Here is a 27640-nt window from a genome sequence, read left to right as displayed (position 1 = left end):
TTCTCCTACCTCAGGATCTTTCCACTGCTGTTCCCTCAACCTCAAAGAGCACAGAGCCTGGACTCAACGAATATTTGTTCAATAGATAAATTTGGAACTCTTTTAAATGGAGATAAAAGTTAAATCCCTGAGAATGTATGACACTGCCACGTAAGAAAATCTGAGGAAAGATGATATAAGATGTGACTACAAAAAAGATGAGCCAAGTAGGTCAGAAAGAGAAAAACAAATACCGTATGCTAACACATATAAGAAAAAAAATCTAAGAAAAAATATTGGTTATGAAGAATCTAGGGGCAGGACAGGAATAAAGACGCAGATGTAGAGGATGGACTTGAGGACACGGGGAGGGGGAAGGGTAAGCTGGGACGAAGTGAGAGAGTGGCATGGACTTGTATACACTACCAAATGTAAAATAGATAGCTAGTGGGAAGCAGCCGCATACCACAGGGAGATCAGCTCGACGCTCTGTGACCAGAAGGGTGGGATAGGGAGGGTGGGAGGGAGACGCTAGAGGGAGGAGATATGGGGATATATGTATATGTATAGCTGATTCACTTTGTTATAAAGCAGAAACTAACACGCCATTGTAAAGCAATTATACTCCAATAAAGATGTTAAAAAAAAGATGAGCCAGCAAATACAAAGGACTATGCAGAGGTAACCAGGAGAGTTGGAGTGAAGTTTTAAGGAGATGGGTAACACCCTAAATGCTCAAGATTGAAAGAATCACTGGATTTGGCAATAATTATGGGAAAGAACTCTGAGAAAGTAATTTTCCATGAAATTGGGAGGAGCATGGGGCAAAGATCAGATTGTTAAGGAAAAATAAATCAACTAAAACAAACTAATTTACCAAATATTTGATAAGGAGGAGAAGCAGGGTCCAAGAAAGGTGATTTTAGGGACAAACCCTGTTTTTAGGGTTCCTCTAGTAGTAGGAGAGTAAGGAAGCAGATGGAGAGGCAAACAACTATGGTACAAACGGAATATAAATATAAGGCTAGATCCTGGAGACACTGTGCATCGTTATTTGTACAGGTTTACAACGTCCACAGTACTTTTCGCACTTTTAGTCCCCCAGCTCTCTGATGATACATCCTCTAATTCAGCGATTCACCCATGAGATCCCTAGACTGGCAACATCAAGCATCACAGGGAACTTGTTAGAAATGCACATTCTTGGGTCCCACACCAGATCTACCTAATTCAGGCGAAGCTCAGCAAGGTGTTTTAACAAGTCCTCCAGAGGATTCTGATGATCTCCAAGTTCCCACAACCATCATACTCAGGGCGGAACTACCGAGACCACTGCAAGGATGGCGGCCACAGTCGGAGGGCCGAACTTCCTTCCGACCCCTATCTGGATTTTCCTCGCTCCTAAGAAGGGCAGTGCACAACCCCACCCAGCCAGCACCGCAGAACAATGTTGCCCCGCTTCGGACTTAGCCTGAGCGAGTGCTGCCAAGCCCAGCCGCACTAGAGACCACGTATGGACCCCTTAGCCAACTCGGTCTCCGCCCACGAAGGGCCCGGGCGCCCCCAGCCCTCGGGCTTCGACTTCCGGCGCTACTGGGGCGTGGGGGGTGGGGGGGCTCGGTGGGGAAGGGACTCGGGCCGGACGTGTCCAACTTCCTCGACACCGGCAGGGGTGGGGGATATTCGTTCTCCTAACCCCTCCATGTGCTAAGAGGCCGGAGGACACGGCGATGGAAGAAAGATGGGCTAGTCTAGGCTAAGTGTCCGGGAAATCTGGAATCCAATGAGGAATAAAGAATCTTTGAAAATCCTCTTCGCTTCCTTTGCCTCCTTTCCCACCCCACGCCCCGAAGCCGCCATCAGGGAGGGGCGGGCAGAGCACCAGAGGAAGAAATCTCGCGATAGGAGACCGGCCGGGGCGGGGGTGGCACCTCTTCCCTTCTCCCCTCCTCTCGTTAGTTCCGGTCGCAGAGGAGACACCGCCGCAGTTGCCGCCACCTCCGGGATTTCTGGCTCTTTCCTCTTCGCCTTAAATTCGGTGAGGCGCAGGGCCCGCTCGTCTCGGGCCGAGGTTGCGGCCCGTAGTCGCTGGGCAGAGGATGAGGGAGGCGGCAGGTCCTGTGCGGCCCGGTTTGGATGGGCCCGGGCTGAGGCCGCCGCATGAGGCCGGATCAGATCCGGCGCCGGGATTCAGAGGTCGGGGCCGCTGCTTCAGCAGGGAGGCCGAGGGGCGGGTGCCCGGGCCGGAACGTGGGGCCCGAGTGTGCCCCGCGGCGCCACAGGCGGAGGCAGTGGGCTGGGCAGGTCCCCCTGCGGCCCTGCCCGGCCTGGGTAACAAAGCGGCCGTGGTCTCTGTTTGGTGATGTATGCGTGGGGGGTTTCGGCAGGCGGGGTGGAGGAGCCGCCACCACCACTGCGGCCGCCTCCGCCGCCGCTGCTCTCCCGGGAGGGAGGGCGGATGTACGGGGTGGTTGGGCCCCAGGCGCGAAGCGCCTCGGCGCCTGTGGTCCGCTCGCTGCAGCGGCCGCCACCGCCAACGACGGGGTCAGTAGAGAGGGGGCTGAGGGCGAGGAGTCCCCGCCGTGCCCAAGGGGGTCCTGGGCGGGAGGCACGAGAAGGGTTGGATGGGGAGACACGTGCCCAGGGAGGCGGCTTGTATTGTAAGGTATGGGGCGGAGAAGGCTAGGCCGGCTCTCAGCCCCTTTCTCACGCTGGAGTGGTGCAAGCGCACGCTGCGGTCACGGGCACGACTTCAGAGTAGGGTAGTGCTCCTCATAACCAGGCCCCTCGATGAAGGGATTCGCCCTCTGATAGCGTCTTTAAATTAACGTGCATATTTGGGATACCTCCTGACTGGTGGTCATCTCTTTTAGTCCTCTGTGGTGCTCAGAGTGGTGGAAGATGTAGGCGAATTTAAAGAGGAAGAGACTAACCTCTGTTTATGGTGGGTGATTTGCCACTAGTCGTTGTGGCGCTGAAAAGTCATTTAAAAGTGTGCTTCACATTTTATCTTTAAAGGGTTTTGTGTAGGGAGAAATGCAGGTTTTGAACTTAAGTTTAATTCAAGCAAAGGTAATTCTGTGTGCCTGCCCCAGGTCTCTTGCTAGACTTTAAGTGTATGTTCTATATGGTTTACATGTGACTAGGCCAGGGTTTGATACTTTGTTTTTAAAATGGATGTTGGGGCACTCATATTTTTAAGGCCTTATTTTCCCCCCCCAGGGTGTCTTTTATGAATAATCAAAAGCAGCAAAAGCCAACGCTATCAGGCCAGCGTTTTAAAACCAGAAAAAGAGGTAAATATTTATATTTTAATAATCTCTCTCTTCAGACCTCCAAAGTAACTTTCATGTCTTGGTTCCCCTGGCAAGCTATTGCTTAGCATTAAAACCTAAAGAGAAAGTACCGAAAGGAACTTGAATTTCTAGTTGACTGCCATTTCAGATATACCCTTAATATTTCTACTACCTTTAAGACTTTTGGTATCAACATATATGTATCTAAGCAGGTTAGTGAATGATGTTTTTGTTGTGCAGATAAAGTGCCTCTAAAAAAGAGAAAGTATGGGCTGCATTTTCACTCGCTAAATTTCATTTAAGGAAACTTTTGCTTGAGGGAAAAGGTTAATTTATAAAAGGAGAGCTCCTAACGTGACTACTAGTTTCACCCAAACTGTGTGAACATTTGTGGGAGAAAAATCAGACTTTAACCCATGGAAGTTAATTATGGAACAGAGTTCACATTGCAGTGTCTTTTGAAACTATTCCCTCACAAACTTAGTAAGAAAACTACGAGAATTATATTAACTACTTCTGTGTATTATCAGGTACTTCACTGAATATTGAATTCTGTAGCAAGGCACTGCACTAGTGACACACAGTTAAGTGAGATATGGTCTCAGATATATTTTGTATTGGGTTTAATATTTTACCCCTACACTTTTCAGTGTTGTTGCTCAAAAGCACATATTGACCTTATTTTACAGGAAACTTTTAGGAAATAGAGAACTGGATAGGCTACTCGTTATAAATTGTGTTTTTCTATCCTGAGTGGCAGACACTTTGAAATATATATTACAGAATCTTTTATGATTTCTGATTGTAGCCTGCCCCCTTACAGCAGGGAGACCAAGGAGTAATTGGATTCTAGTCTTTGCAGATTCATTTAGATTTAAGCCAGTAAATTTTCTCAAGAGGAGGCATAGAAGTTGGGAACCAGAGCAATTCTGCAGTAATGGAAAACTCTGTATCCTCAAGTTATGTGGATTACTGATACCGCCTTTGTGTAAATATAGTATCAAGTAGTTTTATTATTGTTGTTAGTACCAGGAAGAGATGTCACTTCCCCAGTTCCAGATTGCGATCACTCATGGCCTCCTAGTTCTTGATGATTGGGTCCTGGGTATGGTGAACAACCATCCCAATTTGCCTGGGACTGAATAGAGTTCCCAGGACACAGATCCTTTCAGTGCTAAAAACAAGAAAGTCCTAGGCAAACAGGGAAGAGTTGGTCACCCTAGTGCTGTGTAGAAATTAAGATATCATCTAACCTAGATAGGGAAATCAAACCCTACCCTGGAGTGTGTGATAGCAGCACAGTAAAGGCTAGGTATGTACCCAAGGCACTTTTTAGAATGCTTTATATTTTATTTATGTCATTTAATATTCACAACAACTTTATGAGATAGGTCCTACTCTTAATCACCATTTTACCATAGGGAAATGCAAACATGAAGAATGGGGCCAATTGCTAAAATTCAGACAGTTAGGCAGTGATCTCGATTTGAATCAGGCAGTTTGAATCCAGAGCCCTTACTCATAACTGCTACATGACATGTATTGGATACTCAGTAAATGTACTTTCTAAAGATTACCTTAATAAGTATTAAATAAGTGATTTTTTTTTTTAAGTAGAAAGTGTAATGGGCACTTTTAAAGAAAATCAAGAGCTCCCTTTCACTCAGGAATGAAGTTTACCTGAGGTATAGAAGATATCCTAAATTTCAGAAAAGCTCAGAGGCATTGGAAGAGCATTCCAGGTGGAAATGGTAACCTGGCAGTAGGAACACACCAGCTCATTTAGCTCACTTAGGAGACTTGTGTGAAAAAATAGTGGGAGAAAAGCCACACACTTCCTTTTTTTTCCCCCCGCTGCGGAGCTCAGGCTCCGGATGCGCGCAGGTCCAGCAGCCATGGCTCACGGGCCCAGCCGCTCCGCGGCACGAACCAGCGTCCCCTGCATCGGCAGGCGGACTCCCAACCACTGCGCCACCAGGGAAGCCCCACACTTCTTATGATAGGCAGTCCTGCCTTGCACTTGTAGAGGTGCAACTTGCAAAGCACGTGTGTTTAGTCTCCTGTTGTGTTTGCTTGTGTTGCAGGTCTTGGTTAATCTAGGTAGTGTTTGTTTTTTCCAGCTATTGAAATAAATGAAATTGTGATGAATGTGGTTAACTTATTCAGTAGTTATAGCTTCATAAGGTTATGGTTTCATGGTATTTTAGTAAGCCTTTTAAAACTGAATGTTTTGGGGTTTTCCCCCAGATGAAAAAGAGAGGTTTGACCCTACTCAGTTTCAAGACTGCATTATTCAAGGCTTAACTGAAACTGGTACTGATTTGGAAGCAGTAGCAAAGTTTCTTGATGCTTCTGGAGCAAAACTTGATTACCGCCGATATGCAGAAACACTCTTTGACATTCTGGTGGCCGGTGGAATGCTGGGTAAGTGTCTGGGTCTTGTGGGAGGTGTGTTGTATGAGGATTATGTAGAATCCAGAATATGAACTAATTGACAAACCTATCAAATCAGGGTGGCTTTTTTTTTTTTTTACCCCCTTAGGATTTTCCCATTTTTTTCTTCTCAAATTATAGTAAATTTGCCAATTGCATTGCTCTGTCTAGCTTTATACTTGAAATCCATTACAGAACCATAACATTTGGGGAAGACTTGTCTGACATATAAGTCCCAACAATATCTTCCATCAGTGATTTTTCCAACTTGTGTTTGTACACTCTCAGTTAATGAAGAAATCCCTATCTCTTGTTCTGTCTTACCAAATACTTTATAAATTTAACCCTCGTATCCGAGGGTTCCGCATCCATGGATTCAGCAAACTGTGGATCAAAAATAAAAAATATTCCCTGGAGTGGTGGTGGGGGATTGTCCAGAATGTTCCAAAAAGCAAAACTTGCATTTCCCATACCCCAGTAACTATGTAGCATTTACATTGTATTCTGTTTTATAAGTAACCTAGAGACTGTTTAAAGTATACATAAGGATATGTGTAGGTTATATGTAAATACTATGCCCTTTCATATAAGGGACTTGAGCATCTGCAGATTCTGGTATCCACGACGGTCCTGGAACCAATTCAGGACAGCTCTGTACCTGAAGACTCTAATCCTGCACTCTTCTATGTATTAGCCACTAGCCACTTGTGGTTATCAATCACTTAGAATGTGGCTAGTACAAATTCAGAGGTACTGAAAATGTAAAATACACATTGGATTTTAAAGACAATGCTAAAAAGAATGTAAGATATCTCTAATATTTTGAATACTGAAATGTTAAAATCAATATTTTTGATGTGTTGGGTTAAAGTATATCAAAATAATTTCACCTTTTTTTTTAACTTATTTATTTTTGGCTGCGTTGGGTCTTCATTGCTGTGCATGGGCTTTCTCTAGTTGCGGCGAGCAGGGGCTACTCTTCGTTGTGGTGTGCAGGCTGCTTATTGCGGTGGTTTCTCTTGTTGCAGAGCACGGGCTCTAGGCACGTGGGCTTCAGTAGTTGTGACTCGGGGGCTCAGTAGTTGTGGCTTGCGGGCTCTAGAGTGCAGGCTCAGTAGTTGTGGCACATGGTAGTTGGTCCGTGGCATGTGGGATCTTCCCGGCCGAGGGCTTGAGCCTATGTCCCCTGCATTGGCAGGCGGATTCTTAACCACTGCGCCACCAGGGAAGCCCCTCACCTTTTATTTTTAATATGGCTACTAGAAGATTCAAAGTTACATTATGTGCTCACATTATATTTCTACCCATAGCCCTGCTGATTTACTCCTGCCTCCACCCTCAACAGGCTCAGACTATCTTAATAGAATGTGCTACTTAGTTACATATTTTCAAAGGATACTGGTAATTTCATTTCCATGGCTCTTTAAAGTATTCCAAAATGTTTTCACAGTAACAGTGTATTGAACCTCGGCCAAGCTGATAGAATCAGAACTCTATTTGTATACATGCAGGATGGAGTCTTAGAGAGGCTTCAGTAGCTTGCATGCGATCAAACAATTGCTCAGTGGTGGAACGGGAACTTAAATGTTCATGTTCTAATCCCTAGTCAGATGAGTATCTCTTTTATTGTAGTATCAGTTGTAGTAAGAAATGGGAAACATACCTATTTTCTATTCATAATACTGCTATCAATAAGCCGCTTTTTAAAATGCTTTTTAAAGGATCGTTTTTAATAAGGAGATTTTCAAACATATCCTGGAGAGAATAGTGTAATAAACTAAGGATCTGCTATCCAACTTCAGCAATGTTTAACGATCTTACTTCATCTGTTACCCCACCAACTTCATCTCCCCTCCCCTGTATTTTAAAGTGTACGTCAGACATCATTTTATCCATAAATACTTACAAATGTATCTAAAAGATAAAGTCTCTAACTTGCAGGTTTTTATAGCCCAGACTCTTTGGAAGTTTATGAAAGGTTTTCTATATGGAAAGTCAGAACCAATTCTGAACATCTCCACTTGAGTGACAGATTTGGCACTGCTGAATTAATGCAGTGAGTGAGTTTCATTGGGTTGCTGAAGAGGGTTATTTTATTTATTCCAGTAAATTGTTTTCACTTTGTTCACACGTATTGAACCAACCAGCCATGTTCCTTCTGAGAAATTGACTTCGCTTTCAAATCATCTCAGAATTTTTATCAGTTTATTTTATAATGAGAATCCTTACAGAAAATAAGATTGACTAGTATATACAGAGGTTGAACTATAATGTTGTACACCTGAAACATAAAAATAAAAAGTTAAGTTAAAGTTTAAAAGAAAGTAAGATTGAAATAATTACTAATTTTAAATGAAGGTCATTGCAAATTTTTTGTAAAATATACCTTAGCCCCAGGTGGTACACTGGCAGATGACATGATGCGTACAGATGTCTGTGTGTTCGCAGCACAAGAAGACCTAGAGACCATGCAAGCATTTGCTCAGGTAAACTAAACTTTACATAATTATTTCAGTTAACTGTTATCCATCTAATGTTTAAGGAATATTCTGCTTTTAAGAGATTGCTGGTAGCAGGTTGAAGGACTCTTAGCTGAAGGTTTAGAGGTGTTCTGGGTGTGCAGTATGATGGTTTAGGAACTTAAAAATGTGCTGAGGAAAACAAAATAGAAAAAAATTGTATCAGCTCTCCTTTTCCTGTTTGTCCCTCTAAAATTAATCCATTTTTTAGGGAAAAAATTCAAGCTGAAAAAGGAAAATCAGTTCCCTGTCGTGATTTTCATCACTAAATTATTCTGCATGTAGCTTTTTAAAGGTGAATGAGGCAGATTAGCTTCTTTACCAGTCAGAATCTCATTTGAAAGTTGCATACATAGTTATGCTTGTGTTACTGTAAGCAAAGAATTAAAATGCATCTAACCTAGGGATTGTTGTCTATGTCATTAGGAAAGTAGAACTCTATTTTATGATCCTATTCTGTTAATATCCTACAAATGGGTAAATGACTTGTATTTGAGCAATAATTAGTCCATGCTTTGATATTTGGCAATAAAATCTATTGCAGGGTGGCAGTTAAAGTGTTAACAGTATTGGTATATTGTAGGATTTGGGAATTGACAGACTTCCCAAGCTGGTTTAAACATCTGATGAAAGGTTCACTTCTTTGCTATTCTGGAGATACTGTGGAGAGGTCTTAGTTGCCCTGACTTAGATCTTTTGGGAATCTGACATTTTTACGTATGAGGTTATCATTCAGTTCCTTTACTATTCTTACAGGTTTTTAACAAGTTAATCAGGCGCTACAAATACCTGGAGAAGGGTTTTGAAGATGAAGTTAAAAAGGTATGAGCAGCAATATGCTTTGTGGAAAACAGAAGGTTGGGGTCAAAGAAGGGAATGTTAAATCCTAATTCTGCCATGGATTTGAGATAATTTTAGATATTTAGGTAGGCTGTCTTTGAAATGAAGTTTGGGGGTATATCATTTTGTAATTTGCTGTACACTGTTTCTTAGCTCTATATCCAAACAAGTGGCAAAGGGGTTAAAATCCAAGTGGGGTTTGTTTAGTAGACAGAGAGTAGCAGATCAGAGCTAACAAGGAGAAATTTAACATACTTGCTCTCTGAGTCTTAGATATTCTACATATAAGTGCACAGAAAATTTGGTAAGGTTAATAGTATCATTTAATGAATATGAGACACTGTCTTAATTATTAACTCATTTAATATTCTCAAAAGCCCTGTGAAACAAGTTTTATTATCCACATTCACATATGAGAAGACTGAGACAGAGGTTAAGTATCTTGCTTAAGGTCACTCAGCTAGTGAGTATTATAACCAAGATATAAACTTGGATGGTTAGGCCCCAGAGCCCACAATTTTAACCAATATAATATGCTTTACTGCTTCTATTTATGTAATGCATTTGCTCTTTTAACCGTTAACTATTTACTTTTATAGCTGCTGCTGTTCTTAAAGGGTTTTTCAGAGTCGGAGAGGAACAAGCTGGCTATGTTGACTGGTGTTCTTCTGGCTAATGGAACACTTAACGCATCCATTCTTAATAGCCTTTATAATGAGAATTTGGTTAAAGAAGGTAATCAACCTTTAGTAAAGGATGATCTTTAGTTGGCTGAGGGTGGAGTAGATAAGAGCCTGAAAGATGAACTGATACGAAAGTTAAGATATAGTTTATGTAGATTTGACTTGTGTGATAGTCTTAGTTTTAACTAGTATCCTTAAATTTAATTGGTTCATTTCAGCTCATTAGTTATTTAATGTATACCTTTGGCATTTAGACTTAACAACTGTCTATCCAGGGTCTAGACAAAATGTGATTGATTGTAAAGTAAAAAAAAAATGCTGTGGAAACCCAGAGAGAGATTAATCCCAACTGGGAAACTTGGGAACATCTTGAATAGAGAAAATGGGGAAAATGGCAAGCTGAAAAAGAAAATAAGTTCCCTTTTGTGATTTCCATAGTTAAAGTATTCTGTGCAGTAATTTAAAAGCTAACTTCTTTTTATTGCTTAGAGTACTGAGTTATTTAACATGCCTTATTTTTATTCTCACAACAACCCTGTCAAGTGTTAAGAATTGTTACTCTCATTTTACACATCAGAAAACAGTTTAACTTGACTGACAGTACACAACTAGCAAATGGTAGAGTAGAGAAATTGGAGTAGAATGGTAAGCAGTGGCAGAGGGAAGTTCAGGGGTAAGCTTGGGGATAAAGTGAATAATCCTGTGTGGTGGAACCTCAGAGGGAGGAAATGAGAGATAGTCATTGAAATCCAGGAAGGTACTTCTGTTAAGTAAGCTCTGTTTTTCTACAGGGGTTTCAGCAGCTTTTGCTGTAAAGCTCTTTAAATCATGGATAAATGAAAAAGATATCAATGCAGTAGCTGCAAGTCTTCGGAAAGTGAGCATGGATAACAGACTGATGGTTTGTAACTTTTCATTCTTCACAGTCTTGAAAGCTTAATAGGCAACTTTCCCATTTTTAATCTGTGAAAAGAGGAAAAGTGTTTTTCTTAATCTGATTTGAAGACCATTTAACCAGATTAAATTCTCCTTTCAGGAACTTTTTCCTGCCAATAAACAAAGCGTTGAACACTTCACAAAGTATTTTACTGAGGCAGGCTTGAAAGAGCTTTCAGAGTATGTTCGGAATCAGCAAACCATAGGAGCTCGTAAGGAACTCCAGAAAGAACTTCAAGAACAGATGTCCCGTGGTGATCCATTTAAGGATGTGAGATATTCTTATTTAAACTATCTTTATATGGCCAAGTTTCTGGCTAAGAAAATTTTTACTCATTTCAGAAACTTTAAAGTATTTCACCAGTGAGTTTTATAATAGCAATAGAATGTTATGCTGGGACTTTGCCTCAGTCTTTTTCATATTCATTGCCTTATGGGTACCCAGAAATCATAACACTTGGGGATTTTTGTAAGGTGCAAGCCAATAGACAGACCTTCTGTTTCCATCTTGGTCTTTTCCTAGGTAGTTTGCCTATGTGTAATACAGGGTTTGAACTAGAAGTCTGTACTTCCTTGTTCTAAAAGTTCTATGATTATATATGGTCTCCTGGTCATTGCTAGTGGCATGGAAAGGTGTTTATGCTTTTGTGAAAGGTCTGAGTTTCATGTGTGTAGTATCTACATATCAAACTTATTTCTGTACTAAATTTGGATTCTTTTGCAGATAATTTTGTATGTCAAGGAGGAGATGAAAAAAAACAACATCCCAGAACCAGTTGTCATCGGAATAATATGGTCCAGTGTAATGAGCACTGTGGAATGGAACAAAAAAGAGGAGCTTGTAGCAGAGCAAGCCATCAAGCACTTGAAGGTATTAGAACTGTGCCTTGGTAAAACATTATTCTTGTAAGTGGGGGTAAGTGAACTGTCAGTGTACTTTTCTAAAAGGATTTATCACATCCTGTGCTTCCTGGGGATAAACCACCAGTAAGTAGACAAATAACATAGTAACTATTGATGATAACCTTTTAAAAAGTCTGATTTGGGCTTTCTTTGGCTCACAGGTTAAAAACAAATACATGTTTAAAAGTAGATTGAACCTGTAATATGGTCTTTGCTTTTGAGAGAATATTGGAAAACAGGAGGATTCTTTTTTTTTCCCTTTAAAATGTTAACATTGTATTCACAATTATCTGGAATCCTTGGTGTAGTATTGCTTTTTTGATTTAAATGCTTAATTTTTCTGCTTTACTCTTTTTTTTCAACTTCCACTAAACAGAATATAATTCACAGTGATTGTAAAAGATGAGTTATGTCTTAGGAATTTATAATAGACGGCCATCGTACTAAATGACTAAATCTTTTCTCCCTTCCCTTTAAAAGCAATACAGCCCTCTACTTGCTGCCTTTACAACTCAAGGTCAGTCTGAGCTGACTCTGTTACTGAAGATTCAGGAGTATTGCTATGACAACATTCATTTCATGAAAGCCTTCCAGAAAATAGTGGTGCTTTTTTATAAAGGTAATTTAAATTTTGAATTTTGTGAATACATTTGACAAATATCCTAGGAAACTCAAAATAATTCTAATGAGTAGTTCTCTGAACGTCAGCACCCTAAAATATTTTACTCTAATCACAGGACTGAGTTGTCTCTGATTTAATTAGTTACTTTTGAGTGCATTATCTTTAAAAAATCTCTAAAGCTTATTAACAAGTTAAAGTTTAAAGCCTTCTTGATGAGACCTCAAACTTTGCCTCCTATATTCCCCCAGTCCTCTTCCCCAGACAGATGATTTTGTTGGTTCCCATATTTTAAACTTAGAGGTCTACCTGTATCCCTGCATCCCCAGGTTTGGTTTTGTTTTGTTTTTTAAAGGATAGGGTTATGAACTCCAAGTACCCTGTGCTTCAGTGATTATCAGCTTGTGGTTAGGTTTCTTTAAAGTATCTATACCTCCACTTCCTCCACTCAGATTGTTTAGAAATAAATCTTAGAAATCTTCATTTAATTCTGGAAAAGTTAGTAATTAACTTCTAATTTTATCTATAAAACACATGGACTTTTAAAAAATCACAGTACCATTTTCACACCTAAAAAAAAAAAAAAATTAAAGAATTATCTATGAGATATCCCTGATCATTTATCACAAGATTTCTCAACCTTGGTACTACTATTTTGGGCCAGATAACTATTTTGTAGGTGACTGTCCTATGCACTGTAGAGTGTTTAACAGCATCCCTGGCATCAGCCCAATAGGTGCCAGTAGCACCTCTCCCCAGTGTAACAACCAAGAATGTCTGTAAACATTGTCCAGTGTCCCCAAGGGATAAAACTGCCTTCAGTTGAAAGAATCACTGGTTTAATAAGGTTGATTTCCTGTTTGTAGGTTCATACATTGGCCACAAGTTGATAAAAAGTTTCTTAATGTAGTGTTCTCATTTCATCTTTTCTACTTTAAATTTTAATTCATTGAAGAAACCAGTTAAGAGAGTTCTGAACACAGATTTATTTTGTAAGCAACCAAAATATTTGCTTTTCAGTGAGATCTTTTTTGCCTTGAAGGCGTTTGCACCTTAGGGCAGGGGGTCCCCAAACTCAGAGCCGCGGGCCGCTACTGGTCTGCGGCCCATCAGGAGCCGGGCCGCACAGCAGGAGGTGAGCAGCGGGCGAGCAAGTGAAGCTTCATCTGCCGCCCCCGTCGCTCACGTGACCACCTGAGCCATATCTCCCACCCCCACCCCCCCATGGAAAAATCTGTCTTCCACGAAACCGGTCCCTGGTGCCAGAAAGGTTGAGGACAGCTGCCTTAGGGGGTTTCTAACTCTGCCTTAGTTAGAGAAGTACTGTATGAAAACTCCACAAATGTAAAGGTTGCTCTCTTTATAGCTGAAGTTCTGAGTGAAGAACCCATTCTGAAGTGGTATAAAGATGCACATGTTGCCAAGGGGAAAAGTGTCTTCCTTGAGCAAATGAAAAAGTTTGTAGAGTGGCTCAAAAATGCTGAAGAAGGTAAGTCTTTTCATTTGAGCAGGTTTTTTTTTTTTTTTTTTTTGGTAAAGCCTGAGAACTTATTTTAATGTGGCCAAGAGTATGTCCATACATGTTGCCTTCTTTCATTCAGGTACCATTTTGTATGTGAGTACAGATTTTTGTTCATTTATGACAGACCTGCAAAAACTTATTACTTTAAAGTAGGTGAGGAAAACTAGACTTCAGGTATTTTGATGGCTTGGCCATAATACTGTCATTCTTAGGAAATTAGAAAATTTTGAGAATAGTTAATATTTATGAATTTTGAGGTTTACAAATGAATACATTTAATATCCCCCTCATATGAGTAGAGCATTATTAATTCCTTAAATAAAGTTATAAACAGAAGTTTTGCTTTCTGATACCATGTAATGCTTGACTGCACTTTTCCCCTTTTCTAGAATCTGAGTCTGAAGCTGAAGAAGGTGACTGAATTTGAAACTACACCCTCAGTAAAGCAAACAGGAATTGTAGATAAAATGTCATGTCTCATGTGTCCTGGTTCTTACATCTTCCTACCTCCCTATATCAAGCATGATATAAGGGCTTTCATGGCAAATTTTATTTTAACTGTTTCTATGGTTACTGGAAATGTTGGATTTAGTTTCTAAAACCATGTTTTAAGTAGCTACAGGAGCTATAGATTTGAATCTAATGTTGCATTAGTCTTTTCAGTTATCTTCTACCTCCTGTATTTTCTACTGTAATAATGTAATTTAAGGCCTTCCACAATGAACAGTTCACTTTTTCCCTGGGTTTTCTATATAAACAGTTTTCAAGATATGATTTGGTTGAAAATAATTTGTTATAAAAATTCTGTTTGCAAATTAAACTGTAAAAGTATCCAGAGTCTCAGAAGGCAGTGATTTGTGTGATAATTTGGTATGCCCAAAGCCCTGCTCATCAATGGAAATCTCATATACAGCAGATTCATTTACATGAATCTTGAGTATTTGGACCACTGCTTGCATGTTGATATTTTCTTGCATTTTTTAACCCCAGATGTACTTGAGCTCAATTGTTTGCTCTCTGATTTTCATTCCTTAAAATGAAGCCATGGAGAACAAACTTGAAAGTGAGGTGTTTGGGAAATTGTATGTGGTGGTCGTGGGAAGAAAAAAGTTGAGCTTTTACCCATTGAGAAATCTCTGCATTCAGTTTGCTTCTTTCTAGACAAAACAAATGAATATTCTTTTCATACCGCCATTTTCAAATATACCTTGGAAAAGCATTGTCATTTAAAGTATTTTACAGTTGTCATACACTTAGATTGGTAAGAAAGGACTCATAAAACAGTATAAGTAAAGCAAATGACTGTACTAAACCCAGAAAATTGTTGAAAGAAAAGTGGTTAGCATGTTCTGATTGGGATTCTAAATATAACTCATATTTCCTATTGGCTTAGGGTATTTGTTGCAAAGAATGAAGTGCAGTGATGATTATCCTACTTGGTCATACTGGGCCAGCTTCATTCTCTTCACAGATTCATATATGACTCAAGCATCTGCCTACTAATTTACCCCAGTTGCCAATATTTTAAATTGCCATGAGCCAAATATCTCTTCTGTACAGTTGATCCATTTATTTTAATGGCTGCCTTTTAATTTCCATCTTTTCTTGCTGCTACCCATTTTTATATGTAGTCATTAGAAAAGAAAATGTGGCCACACTTTTTGGTGGAAAGATTTCATGTTAAAAGTGAACATTTTGAAAGCTGTTTTGATTGGTGAAAGAAATGAGCTTGGAATAATGCCACCAGAGACTGCGTGGGAATTGCCCCTTTCAGAGGTGCCATTGTTAGGAGCTAAAAATTAGGTGTTTAAAAGTTTATCTTGAGGGAATAACATGTAATATAGTTTGAAATAAAGGTATAATAACCTTATGAAGAAGAGCATCATAACTGATACGGTTGTGAAGGGGGTGAAATTGTTAAATGAATGACTTTGATAAAGCTTTCATGCGCAGACAAAATGTATTCACTAGGTTTCTACATAGTGATCTGCTTTTACTTTGTAATTTGTAGTCCTTAAAAGACTTTTTTTTTTTTAAATAAAGTCCATCCTTACACTTAGGTTTATATAGGTTAATCTTTTTTTAATTTTTTTGTAATTTCCATGTTAATGCCTACTGGTAACTGTATGTTATGCATTCAGACATCTCTACTATGTAAGCATTAAATAATTGCTCTTTTCATCCTTATGACCCCCAAACTGTAAACACCTACACAGAATTCTGATGTAGCAGAAACTACATTAACATTTCTACAACCAAATCATTGCATGTTACTTGCAGTACAGAGTGCACCTTATTATATACTGTGTATAGTGAAAATGTATAGTCTTCCAGAACTACATTATGATCTCTGATCACAGTTTTTTCCGTCATGGCAAAGTAGTGTTTACTTACTACAATATTATAGTAAATGGATAAAGTCACCTGTGACAGTATAGTGTAAAGAAAGGGAATGCTTTCTAAAAAGGCTTTGCAGATTTTCATTTTGAATTTTAAGTGGCAATTTTGAATTTCAGCTGCCAGTGCCAACCTCAAACCTGTAATTCTTAATATAGTTGTTAAGATTGTACTTGTAATTATGATCAGATAAATGTTAATTGATTTTCCTAACTTGGTGTCAGTTTCTAAGGATAAGTCTCCTCTTAGATGCCATAATTAAATGTGTTTAGAGCGGATGATAAATTTCTTAATCTTAATTATTCTGGGAGTATTGCCCTAGAGACATTATGTTCTTACGAAAATTCCAAATACCAAAAATGCCACAGGGTATTTTGACATAGCATAGTGATGGTGGGGAGAAGAAATGCCTGTGACAGAGATTGACTTATAATTCAGTGTTTCTTAAAGCTTTTTTTCATCAACCCCAGGCCCAAAGACTTTTAAACTTTTTTTTTTTAATAGTGCCCCAGTGAATTTTTTTGGCCACGCCACACAGCTTGTGGGATCTCGGTTCCCCAACCAGGGATTGAACCCCAGCCCTTGGCAGTGAAAGTGTGGAGTCCTAACCACTGGACTGCCAGGGAATTCCCCCCATTGAATTTTAATATCATAGATATGCTGTATATATATTATATCTGCTTTATACATGAAAAGAGTAAGGGGGTTTTTTGGTCCTACTTGGGGGTGACACCACCCCCGCTTGAGAATGCGGATCCTAATATATCTTTTTTAAAAGGGGAGGGGACCTAGTGATAGACATTTGCGTTGGCAAATGTATCTTTATGTGTGTCCAAATCTTGAAGCAGTATTTTTTTCTGCCAGGGTCACTAGAAAATAGAAGAACTTTGTTTTCTGCCAGTCACCATCTCATAATAGCTGTGCTTTATATATACCCTTCCCACCATAGGCATCAGACAAATCATTTCCCATTGGCTTTGGAGGTCTTGCCAGATTCTTACTTGACTTATAAATGTATCATAAATAGAATCATTCAGGTTCCTTCTCATCTATAAAAATCAATTAAAATCCTAGGTGAATGATTTATTTTTAATTAAAGTTGTTCATTATAACACATTGATAAATGGCATTGAAATTTTACTGATGAGTTGACTGTCATATTCAAGTAGGCTGCTTGCAGGAACTGATAGAACTATTGGTTGATTTAAAATGTAACATAGATGCCAAAGTTCTAGTGTACATTATTACCTAGACTACTGAATTATCTTTGTAAAAATTTCCTCAGATGCTATTTACAGGTGCCATGTAAAATAGGCTAATGTGCATTTCTATGAGAATTCTGGTAAACTGCCTTGCTATGGTTTTTCATGTAAAGTATTAGTCCTCTAGTACTGATATAGGGTATGTCTATTCACCAGCCTACTGAAACCTAGTGGTTTGAAATATTATTAAGAAATAAGTTTTTAAAAAGACTTTATTTAAGTGGGATCTAGAAGACGTGATAAGTACTTTTGACTTCGAAATAATGAATTTATAATTGGCCTCTGTCTAAAAACTTGAATTGCAGTGGATTTGTACCTAAACACAATCTTATGCATAATTGTGTGAAATTTGGTATGGATCAGAAAGGCTTCCAAACTCCCTTTCCCTCCCCACTTTTTTTCCTTCTGTTTAACTGTGGGCTATATTAGCAGCCATATTAAATCCAATCATTTTAATTTTCCAATGCACCTACAATCCTTTTATCCTTATTCTAAGATTATCATTTCACCTCTTAATGAAAAAATGGTGAGGATACTTTACAAATTCACTCTATCACTGTCAATTTAGTAACTCTTAATAACCTTAGTTAAAGTAAAAGCTCAACTGCTTGTGCCTACTACAGTGCCGTAGAGGAAACGTGGCAGCAAATCTGCGCAGTCCTTTGCTTTGTAGACTTCACCTAGAGGGACCAATATCTTATTAAACTATGATATGATTAGAATGGTTATGGTTGTATTACTGCAGGTCTGGGAACTATGCATTAAATGTGTGTAATGAATTTGGGGTGCTACAAAGTTATCAAATATAACTGAGCTGTTTCAGGGAATTTCCAGTCAGTGTAACCATTTTAAAATCGGATGAAAATAGTTTAAACCATTTTTTTAAGCTTGAAATCCTGAAGGCTGTGCTTCAAGTTGACTTAGAGGTAAACCTATTGGGGAAATAAGTGACCCACTTACAGACTGAAGCCCCTATTACTTCAGAAAGATGTTCTACATTTTCTGGCATCCTGAGAATAAAATATTATGTCTGTAAGTACACCTCATTTCCATTTTAGTTAGGACTAATGGATCCTCATGTGGCAAAAAGCTGAAGAATGGAGAAAACTGGGTAGCCGATAATCCAGATAGTTCTTGGCACTCTGAACAACCTCAAGTACAGCCATCCAAGCCAGTGATTATATTGCTGCGTTATTTCTCTGTGAAATTTGCTTCTTGTCTGTACCCTTGAAATTGAATAAAATTTCATGAGACTCCTTATTAATGTAAAGAGAAAAGCAGTGACTTGCACTGGTTGTTGTATGGTAATAACCTTTGAGTGCTGGGGTTGGTTAACACTCAGTCCTGTCCTGGTCCTTACTGTTTTGACTTCGTGTTTAAAGTACCATCAAAAGGCCTGTGCCCCTCAGAAAATTTTTTTTTCTCCAAACAACGTTTGCTTTTGTTTGGCTCACGTGTACTTCAAACTCCTATCCAAACACGTACATATTCAAAAAATGCCAGTGTTTCACTTCGTAAAATGTAATGGCATCTACCCTCTCCAGAAGGCTTCAAGTCCCTTCCCTTTCAGCCCTCACATCTAACAGATCAAATCCTGCCTATTCCAATTATTGAAATCACTTCTCTCCAGTGCCATCACCTGAATTCGAGCTATCAGCATCTATCAACAGCCAGAGTAGTATTTAAATGCAAGTGTAGTTTGTTGTAAGGCGTTAGCCTTTGTCTGGAGGGCCCTGCATAATTCTTTAACTTAATCCACCTTCCCCTCATTCACCACTATATACCCAGTATCCAATATTTGTCAGGTAGTAAGCATTACGTTTTAGTTGAATAGGTGAAGTAATGAGAACAAATCCAGTGTTTCCTGGATTAGAAGTTGAAGGTATGAAAAAATGCACTGAGGGGGATGTTTACGTGTAGAACGAAGGCTGTTGTGTGAATTACAAATATTTAGAAGCAACTTTCTTTAGAAAAGATGAATCCAAGATTTCTGTTCTGTGGTTAGGGTTGCCATGACTGATGGCGGCCAGGATGGATTAGAGGCTGTCAGTAACGGATGCATGCTGCTGGGTGCTCCGCTGAGTTCAGGGCTGTGGAGGTGAGCAGGACTGGATGCCTGAATTCAGGCCTACAGGAGGAGGCAGGTAATGGAGAGTGAGGTGAGTGCAGAGCAAGGATGCTGGAGGTGCTAGCACATTGGAGAGAGTCCACTTCAGGGGCTATCACCTACCACTCAAATCCCATGAGGGAAGCTACACTGGACAAAATACGGTTTGCAAGCCCTCGACATCAAAACAGTGCATGCCTACCTGAAACACAGTCTTGGAGAAAGATGTCTCTCTCATCTACGAGCTGTGCGATTGAGGCAAATAATAAAACTCCTGAGCCTTCTTTTCTGCATCTGTAAAATCAAATGATGCCCATCTCATGGAGTGGTTGAGGCGTTTGCAATGAAATCTATTTAAATAAAAGAGGTGCTTGATGCAGTACTTGTCACATAATCACTCAGTGAATAGTGGCTATTATTTTTATTTGGCAAGGAAAGATGTGTTCATGGGGAACTAAGAGCCCTGGCAGGTTTCTTGTTTGATTTGAACTAGTAAAAGGTAAGGGAAGTTCCAACTACCATCATCATCGTGCCTGCTTTAGCAACGTGTAGAAAGACCCATGATGACAACTGAAAGCCTCATGGCCTAGTAAGAATGAATGTCATGTTTTCTAAGTGTGGTCAAGCATTCAGAGTAAATGTCCTCCCAAGACTTCATTCTCACCTTTTTAACTTTTACATTTAACAATGTAAACAATTTAACAATGTAAAAGTTAAAAAGCTACAAAGACAACAAGAGAGAAGAGTTAATGGCAGATGAAAAATAATCAGCTGTTGGAAGAAGGAAAGCAGATAGATGACCTACTGGCTTGGTTTTAGCTTTCTCTGTTCTAAGCCCCGGTAGCACAGCAGAGAGCTAACAACCATGAGAAGTAGACTGATACTGCAGGGCCCAGGAAAGTCTCGGATATTGGGACCACTAGTTTTTCTAAGGATGGGAGTAAGGACTGGAGCTGAAAATAGATGCGCTTACTGGGCTCTGTACAGAGGAGTAGCCACCTCCTCTATCCCTTGCCCTTATGCCACCTGCTCACTGCCCTTCCACAAGTTCAGCAGAAAATGGGTTACCATCTGGAGAAACTGGGGAGAAATGACAGGGGCTATGGTACTGGTTGATACCAGACACAGTGAGAGTAAGCACCGTATTAAAATTCAGAACCAAAAAAGTTAATAAAGTGGGCAGATCTCTAGCACTATACCCCTGTGTGGCAGACGTATCATGGTCCCTAATATTAATTCCCTGATTTTTTCTTAGAATCCCCAACTTTTAGCTGGACACGTCTGCTCAGAAAACATCTGCCAGCCTCCCTTGTAAGCAAGTGTGGCCATATGATTAAGCTACAGAGGGTGGGATGGGCTCTTTCTAGTGCCCTTAGAGCAGGGGTCCCCAACCCGCGGGGCTGTGGACCCCTACCGGTCCACGGCCTGTTAGCGACTGGGTCGCACAGCAGGAGGTGAGTGGTGGGCGAGCGAGCGAAGCTTCATCTGCCGCTCCCCATTGGTCCCCACCACTCCCCACTGCTCGCATTGCCGCCTGAACCAGACCCTCCCCACCTCCGCAAAAGTTGTCTTCCACGAAACCAGCTCCTGGTGCCAAAAAGGTTGGGGACCGTTGCCTGAGAGGAAGAGGCTATGTCTTTTTTCCTTCCCTATCTCCTTCCTGCTAGCTGGGAAATGGGCACAATGACTGGAGTTCAAACAGGATCCTTGGACCGTAAAGAATTGTGGAGAATTGCAGAGCAACAAAATAGGAAGAGCCTGAGTTCTTGACACAAACAGCATTCCATCCCTGGACAACCTACATCTGGACTTCTTTCAGATAATAAAGAAAGAAAATTATCTTATTTAAATCATTTTTATTTTAGGTCCCCTAACACATGCAGATGAATGTAATCCTGAATGGTTATTTTAAAATATAAAAAGGGACTTTCCTGGTGGCACAGTGGTTAAGAATCTACCTGCCAATGCAGGGGACACGGGTTCAAGCCCTGATCCAGCAAAATTCCGCATGCCGCGGAACAACTAAGCCTGTGCGCCACAACTACTGAGCCCGCGTGCTGCAACTACTGAAGCCCACGCACCTAGAGCCCGTGCTCTGCAATGAGAAGCCCGCACACCTCAAAGAAGAGTAGCCCCCGTTTGCTGCAACTAGAGAAAGCCCACGCACAGCAATGAAGACCCAATGCAGCCAAAAATTTTTTAAATATATATATATATATAAACATAATAGACTTGAGGAGAAAATCCAAATAGATCAGTCATCTCAGGAAAAGAAATCAAGTGGTAGTGTGTGAGAGATGATGAAGCTATCATCTCACAGCCCCGGACCCTTTCTTCCTATGTGATGCTGGGGCTGGGACTCTGCCGACTACCTTTCTTATATGTCATCTGGTTCCCAGTTAGGCTCTGCCTATAGGGGGTTCTAGAGGGAGACTGGAATGATGAAGAACTTGCTCCTTCCTGTTTGCTTCCTGTTCCTGTCAGTGTCACCACAGCAATGGCCCTCACCCTGGCAGTGGCACTTGGGTCCATTTTGCAGTAGTCCCATACTACCAGAATCAGTCTTATTATGGTCACTCTCAAAGATACCAGCACCAGCCAGTTGGCATTTTCCTCTCAAAGGTCTGCCCCCAGCTCTGTGAAGTTCATTCTCTGAGTTCAAGGCTCTAGTACCAGCCAGGTAAGGGCACCTCCCCAAGCTGAATCCCAGCTCTTTGGGCTGTCTTCTAAACCTTTAAATTATTTTAATAATCCAAACGTCTTTCCTTTTTACCCCCAGCCATAGAGATGATTTCTACTTCCTGTAATTACTACCTCTGTGATACATTAGTATTCCCTCTTTGCCTTTTCAATTCTCTAGTTCTTGCTTTAAAATACTTTATATTAAATCCCTCTGTTAAAACAATTCGATTTTCTCTTGTCTCCTGGCTGGAAAGAATTGGTATCAGGAGTGGTCCTAGAAAATTCTGAAAGAAGGGTATTTGGGATCTGGTTTGTACTTGAATGCACTGCTGAGCTTTTTGTCAGTGGGAAACAGAAGTCGAGGAATCTATGGCATGGAATAGCATCCCAGTTAATCAAATTATCGATGAAGCACTTACAAATGAAGTGTTCGAGGAACGAAGTGCCTGCTGCATTTGGCGATTATTGCAATAGTGATTACTACAAGGACTGTGGCTTGGAATGGCTGCATCTGAATGCATGAGACACCACAGAGGCCAGAAGGCAAGGAGATCACAGATTCAAGGTGCTAAAAAAAAGAAACCAGAATGCCAACCAAAAATTCTATATCCAGCAAATTTATCCTTCAAAAATGAAGGAGAAAATTTGAGACATTCCCAGAAAAACAAAAACTGAGAAAATCTGTTACTAGAAGACCTGCCCTACATGAAATACTAAAGGAGTCAGTCCTTTAGGCTGAAATGAAGACAGTGGGGACTTCCCCGGTGGTTCAGCGGCTAAGACTCTGCGCTCCCAATGCAGGGTGCCCGGATTCGATCCCTGGTCAGGGAACTGGATCCCACATCCGCAACTAAAATTCCCGCATGCCACAACTGAGATCCCGAGTGCCAGAACTAAGACCCAGCGCAGCCATATAGACAGACAGACAGATAGATAGATAGATATTTTTTAGAAAAAGGACACTGGATAGTAACTCAAACTCACATAAAGAATGTTGGTAAATGTTACTACATAGGTAAATATAAAAGATAGTATAAATGTATTTTTTGTTTCTAATTCTTTTTTCTCTCCTGATGTATAATACAAGTACCATAAACCAATGATGATAAAACTGTGTTGATGAACTTCTGATGTCTAATGATGTAATTTGTATGACAGTAATAGCACAAAGAAGACTAGAGAGAGCACAGCTACATAGGGGCAAACTTTTTGCATTCTATTGAGCTAGATTCCAAAAGGTAGTCCCTGACGAGCAAGCTGCCGAGAGCAGGTACTCAAGGAAAACAAGGAAGCTTCATGGGCTTTTACGACCTAGCATGACTTCTGCTGTAGTCTATTATTTGCAGCAGTTACCAGTGCCAAAGAACATGTGAAGTGGGAGATACTGTGGTAGATATTTTTGGAAAAGTTCTGCCACACCTATCTTACAGAAATACTTGTGTTTGTTAAGAGGAAAAAAAAGCAAGAGGTGCAATCTCATTTGTAAAGTTTAAAAATGTATACAGGGCTTCCCTGGTGGCACAGTGGTTGAGAGTCCGCCTGCCAATGCAGGGGACACAGGTTCATGCCCCGGTCCAGGGAGATCCCACATGCCGCGGAGCGGCTGGGCCCGTGAGCCATGGCCGCTGAGCCTGCGCGTCCGGAGCCTGTGCTCCGCAACAGGAGAGGCCACAACAGAGAGAGGCCTGCGTACCGCAAAAAAAAAAGTTTGCAGTTCATATGGAAACACAGAAGACCCTGAATAGCCAAAGCAATCTTTTTTTTTTTTTCCCAAAGCAATCTTGAGAAAGAAAAACGGAGTTGGAGGAATCAGGCTCCCTGACTTCAAACTATACCACAAAGCTACAGTAATCAAGACAGTATGGTACTGGCACAAAAACAGAAATATAGGGCTTCCCTGGTGGCACAGTGGTTGAGAGTCTGCCTGCCAATGCAGAGGATGCAGGTTCGTGCCCCAGTCCGGGAAGATCCCACATGCTGCGGAGTGGCTGGGCCCATGAGCCATGGCCGCTGAGCCTGTGCGTCCGGAGCCTGTGCTCCGCAACGGGAGAGGCCACAACGGTGAGGGGCCCGCGTACCGCAAACAAACAAACAGAAATATAGATCACTGGTACAGGAGAGAATGCTCAGAGATAAACCCACGCACTAATGGTCACCTAATTTATGACAAAGGAGGCTAGAACATACAATGGAGAAAAGAAAGCCTCTTCAATAAGTGGTGCTGGGAAAACTGGACAGCTACATGTAAAAGAATGAAATTAGAACACTACCTAACATCATACACAAAAATAAACTCCAAATGGATTAAAGAGCTAAATGTAAGACCAGACACTATAAAACTCTTAGAGGAAAACATAGGAAAAACACTCTTTGACATAAAACACAGCAAGATCTTTTTTGACCCACCTCTTAGAGTAACAGAAATAAAAACAAAAATAAACAAATGGGACCTAATGAAACTTAAAAGCTTTTTGCACAGCAAAGGAAACCATAAACAAGACAAAAAGACAACCCTCAGAATGGAAGAAAATATTTGCAAATGAAACGACAAAGGATTAATCTCCAAAATATACAAACAGCTCATGGAGCTCAATATCAAAAAGCCAAACAATCCAGTTCAAAAATGGGTGGAAGACCTAAATAGACAGTTCTCCAAGGAAGACATATAGATGGCCAAGAGGCACATGAAAAGATGCTCAACGTCACCAATTATTAGATAAATGCAAATCAAAACTACAGTGAGGTATCACCTCACGCCGGCCAGAATGGCCATCATCAAAAAATCTACAAACAATAAATGCTGGAAAGGGTGTGGTGAAAAGCAAACCCTCCTGCACTGTTGGTGGGAATGTAAATTGATACAACCATGATAGAAAACAGTATTGAGGTTCCTTTAAAAACTACAAATAGAACTACCATATGACCCAGCCATCCCACTACTGGGCATATACCCTGAGAAAACCATAATTCAAAAAGAGTCATGTACCACAATGTTCATTGCAGCTCTATTTACAATAGCCAGGACATGGAAGCAACCTAAGTGTCCATCGACAGATGAATGGATAAAGAAGATGTGGCACATATATACAATGGAATATTACTCAGCCATAAAAAGAAACGAAATTGAGTTATTTGTAGTGAGGTGGATGGACCTAGAGTCTGTCATACAGAGTGAAAAGTCAGAAAGAGAAAAACAAATACCGTATGCTAACACATATATATGGAACCTAAAAAAAAAAAAAATGGTACTGATGAACCTAGTTGCAGGGCAGGAATAAAGATGTAGACATAGAGAATGGACTTGAGGACACGGGGCAGGAGGGGGAAGCTGGGGCAAAGTGAGAGTAGCATCGACATATATACACTACCGAATGTAAAATAGCTAATGGGAAGCAGCAGCATAGCACAGGGAGATCATCTCAGTGCTTTGCTATGACCTAGAGGGGTGGGATAGGGAGGATGGGAGGGAGGCTCAAGACGGAGGGGATGTGGGGACATATGTATGCATATGGCTGATTCACTTTGGTGTACAATTTCACAGTACTGTAAGCAATTATACTCCAATAAATATTATTTTTAAAAAGTGCAGCTAAGACAATAATTTAGGAGTAACAATCTGAGATTGGGGCACTATCCTTCAAGATGTGTTATATACTTTGAACTAATGACCATCATGTGCTATTGTTTCCCCACTGGATTGAATGCATGACTCAGGGCCAGCAACCCACTTGGGAACACTCCTGAACTGAAGGTTTTGTTCCAAGGACAGGAGGAAACTTCTGCAAGGGGACACCCAGTGAGTTCCACTAAACCTAAGGCTTTGACTGCTGCCTGATTATCTGGGCCTTCTTATGCTGGCTGACCATAAGCCAAGTAAAGGTGTTAGTATATCACAGGGAAATGGGCCTGATTATTATGAAAGATAGGGTTGCTGCCACAGGGGCAAGGCAGAGTATGTCTGGAACTTTAAGGACTTACTCTTGGTATGTCTATGACTTGATAATTCCAAGTGGGCAACTGTAGCAACCATGGCCTTACAAAGGCAAGGTAAGCAGAGACTGAGTCGCCTCAAAAGGGATGAAAGTCTGGGCATCCCATCGATGAGAAGCAAGCATTCTCAACTAGCAGAGTGTGAATCTACAATGTGTGGTAGACGAGAGGGTGATAAATATTAACACTGGCCTCAGGACCAATTATAGCAGTGCAGGCTTTATAGCTTATTCTTATCAACCTCCACTTACGTGTGTGTGTGTGTGTGTGTGTGTGTGTGTGTGTGTGTGTGTGTGTGTTTAAATTATGACCAGCCACCACCTGGAGGATGCAGTGTCAGGACAGAGTAAACTTAATGTAGGGCCTGAGGTGGGGCAATGGTTAAGAATCAGCCTGCCAATGCAGGGGACACGGGTTCAAGCCCTGGTCCAGGAAGATCCCACATGTCACAGAGCAACTAAGCCCATGCACCTAGAGCCCGTGCTCCGCAACAAGAGAAGCCACCGCAGTTAAAAGCCCCTGCACTGCAACGAAGAGTAGCCCCTGCTCGCCACAACTAGAGAAAGCCCACGAGCAGCAACGAAGACCCAACGCAGCCAAAATAAATATTTATTAAAAAAAAAAAAAAAGCACAAAATTTAATCTAGAGGCTTAAATCCTTTACAAAAATTAACTCAAGATGGATCATAGACTTAAATGTAACACACAAACCTATAAAACTTCAAAATAACATGGGAGAAAACCTAGATGATCTTGGGTACCAATGACTTTTTAGAAACCTACCACCAAAAGCGCAACGTACGAAACAATGACCAACCAGACTTCTTACAGATCAACTTCTCTGTGAAATACGATGCCAAGAGAACAAGACAAGCTAGACTGGGGGGAAATCACAATTTCTCACAAAACTAAAAATACTCTATTTGATCTAGCAATCGCATTTCTTGGTATCAATCCAAAGGAATTGGAAACTTAAGTCCACAAAAAAATCCCTGCACACAGATGTTAAAGGCAACTTTTTCTTAACAGTTAAAAACAAACATGTCCTTCAATAGGTGAATAAACTGGTATACCGAAACAATGGACTATTACTCAGCACTTAAAAAAAAAAAGGAATTACAAGCAGATAATGAAGACTAACTACTGGAAAAAGAAAACATGAAGATGAAGAGCTAATATTTGAACAAATGGAGATGGTCTATGAAAATGTTTGAATGTTATTTGTCTAAAAACTCCAGAGACTTCCCCTGGTGGTCCAGTGGTTAAGAAGCTGCCTTCCAATGCTGGGGACTTGGGTCCTCGGGGAACTAAGATCCCACATGCCGTGGGGCAACTAAACCCATGCGTGCACTAGAGCCTGCGTGCCACAACTGAGCCCACGCACAACTAGAGAGAAGCCCATGTGCCACAACGGAGACCATGTGCAGCAACGAAAGAGCCTGCATGCCACAATGAAGACCAGACATGGCCAA

The 27640-nt window shown here is 40.7% G+C and overlaps 1 protein-coding gene across 3 annotated transcripts; it reads left to right on the top strand.

Annotated features, from left to right (window-relative positions):
• The first annotated feature begins 1916 nt into the window (after positions 1–1916).
• On the top strand, positions 1917–18649 carry BZW1 (basic leucine zipper and W2 domains 1). Of its 3 annotated transcripts, none has more exons than XM_060152354.1 (12): positions 1917–2017; positions 3202–3275; positions 5523–5699; positions 8100–8194; positions 8984–9049; positions 9667–9802; positions 10542–10651; positions 10787–10957; positions 11411–11557; positions 12070–12208; positions 13575–13697; positions 14120–18649. In XM_060152354.1, exons 2-12 carry the CDS (start codon positions 3212–3214, stop codon positions 14149–14151), a joined length of 1260 nt encoding a protein of 419 aa, XP_060008337.1. In that variant the 5' UTR covers positions 1917–2017; positions 3202–3211; the 3' UTR covers positions 14152–18649. The 3 variants fall into 3 exon arrangements, with proteins under 3 accessions (XP_060008337.1, XP_060008338.1, XP_060008340.1); XM_060152355.1 differs by lacking the exon at positions 1917–2017 and adding an exon at positions 2423–2523; XM_060152357.1 differs by lacking the exons at positions 1917–2017; positions 3202–3275; positions 8100–8194 and having other exon boundaries at positions 5622–5705.
• Positions 18650–27640: the final 8991 nt, after the last annotated feature.

This window comes from Lagenorhynchus albirostris, chromosome 6 (assembly GCF_949774975.1).
Source record: "Lagenorhynchus albirostris chromosome 6, mLagAlb1.1, whole genome shotgun sequence".
NCBI classification, from domain to species: Eukaryota; Metazoa; Chordata; class Mammalia; order Artiodactyla; family Delphinidae; genus Lagenorhynchus; species Lagenorhynchus albirostris.
This window is presented reverse-complemented; position numbering and strand designations above follow the sequence as displayed.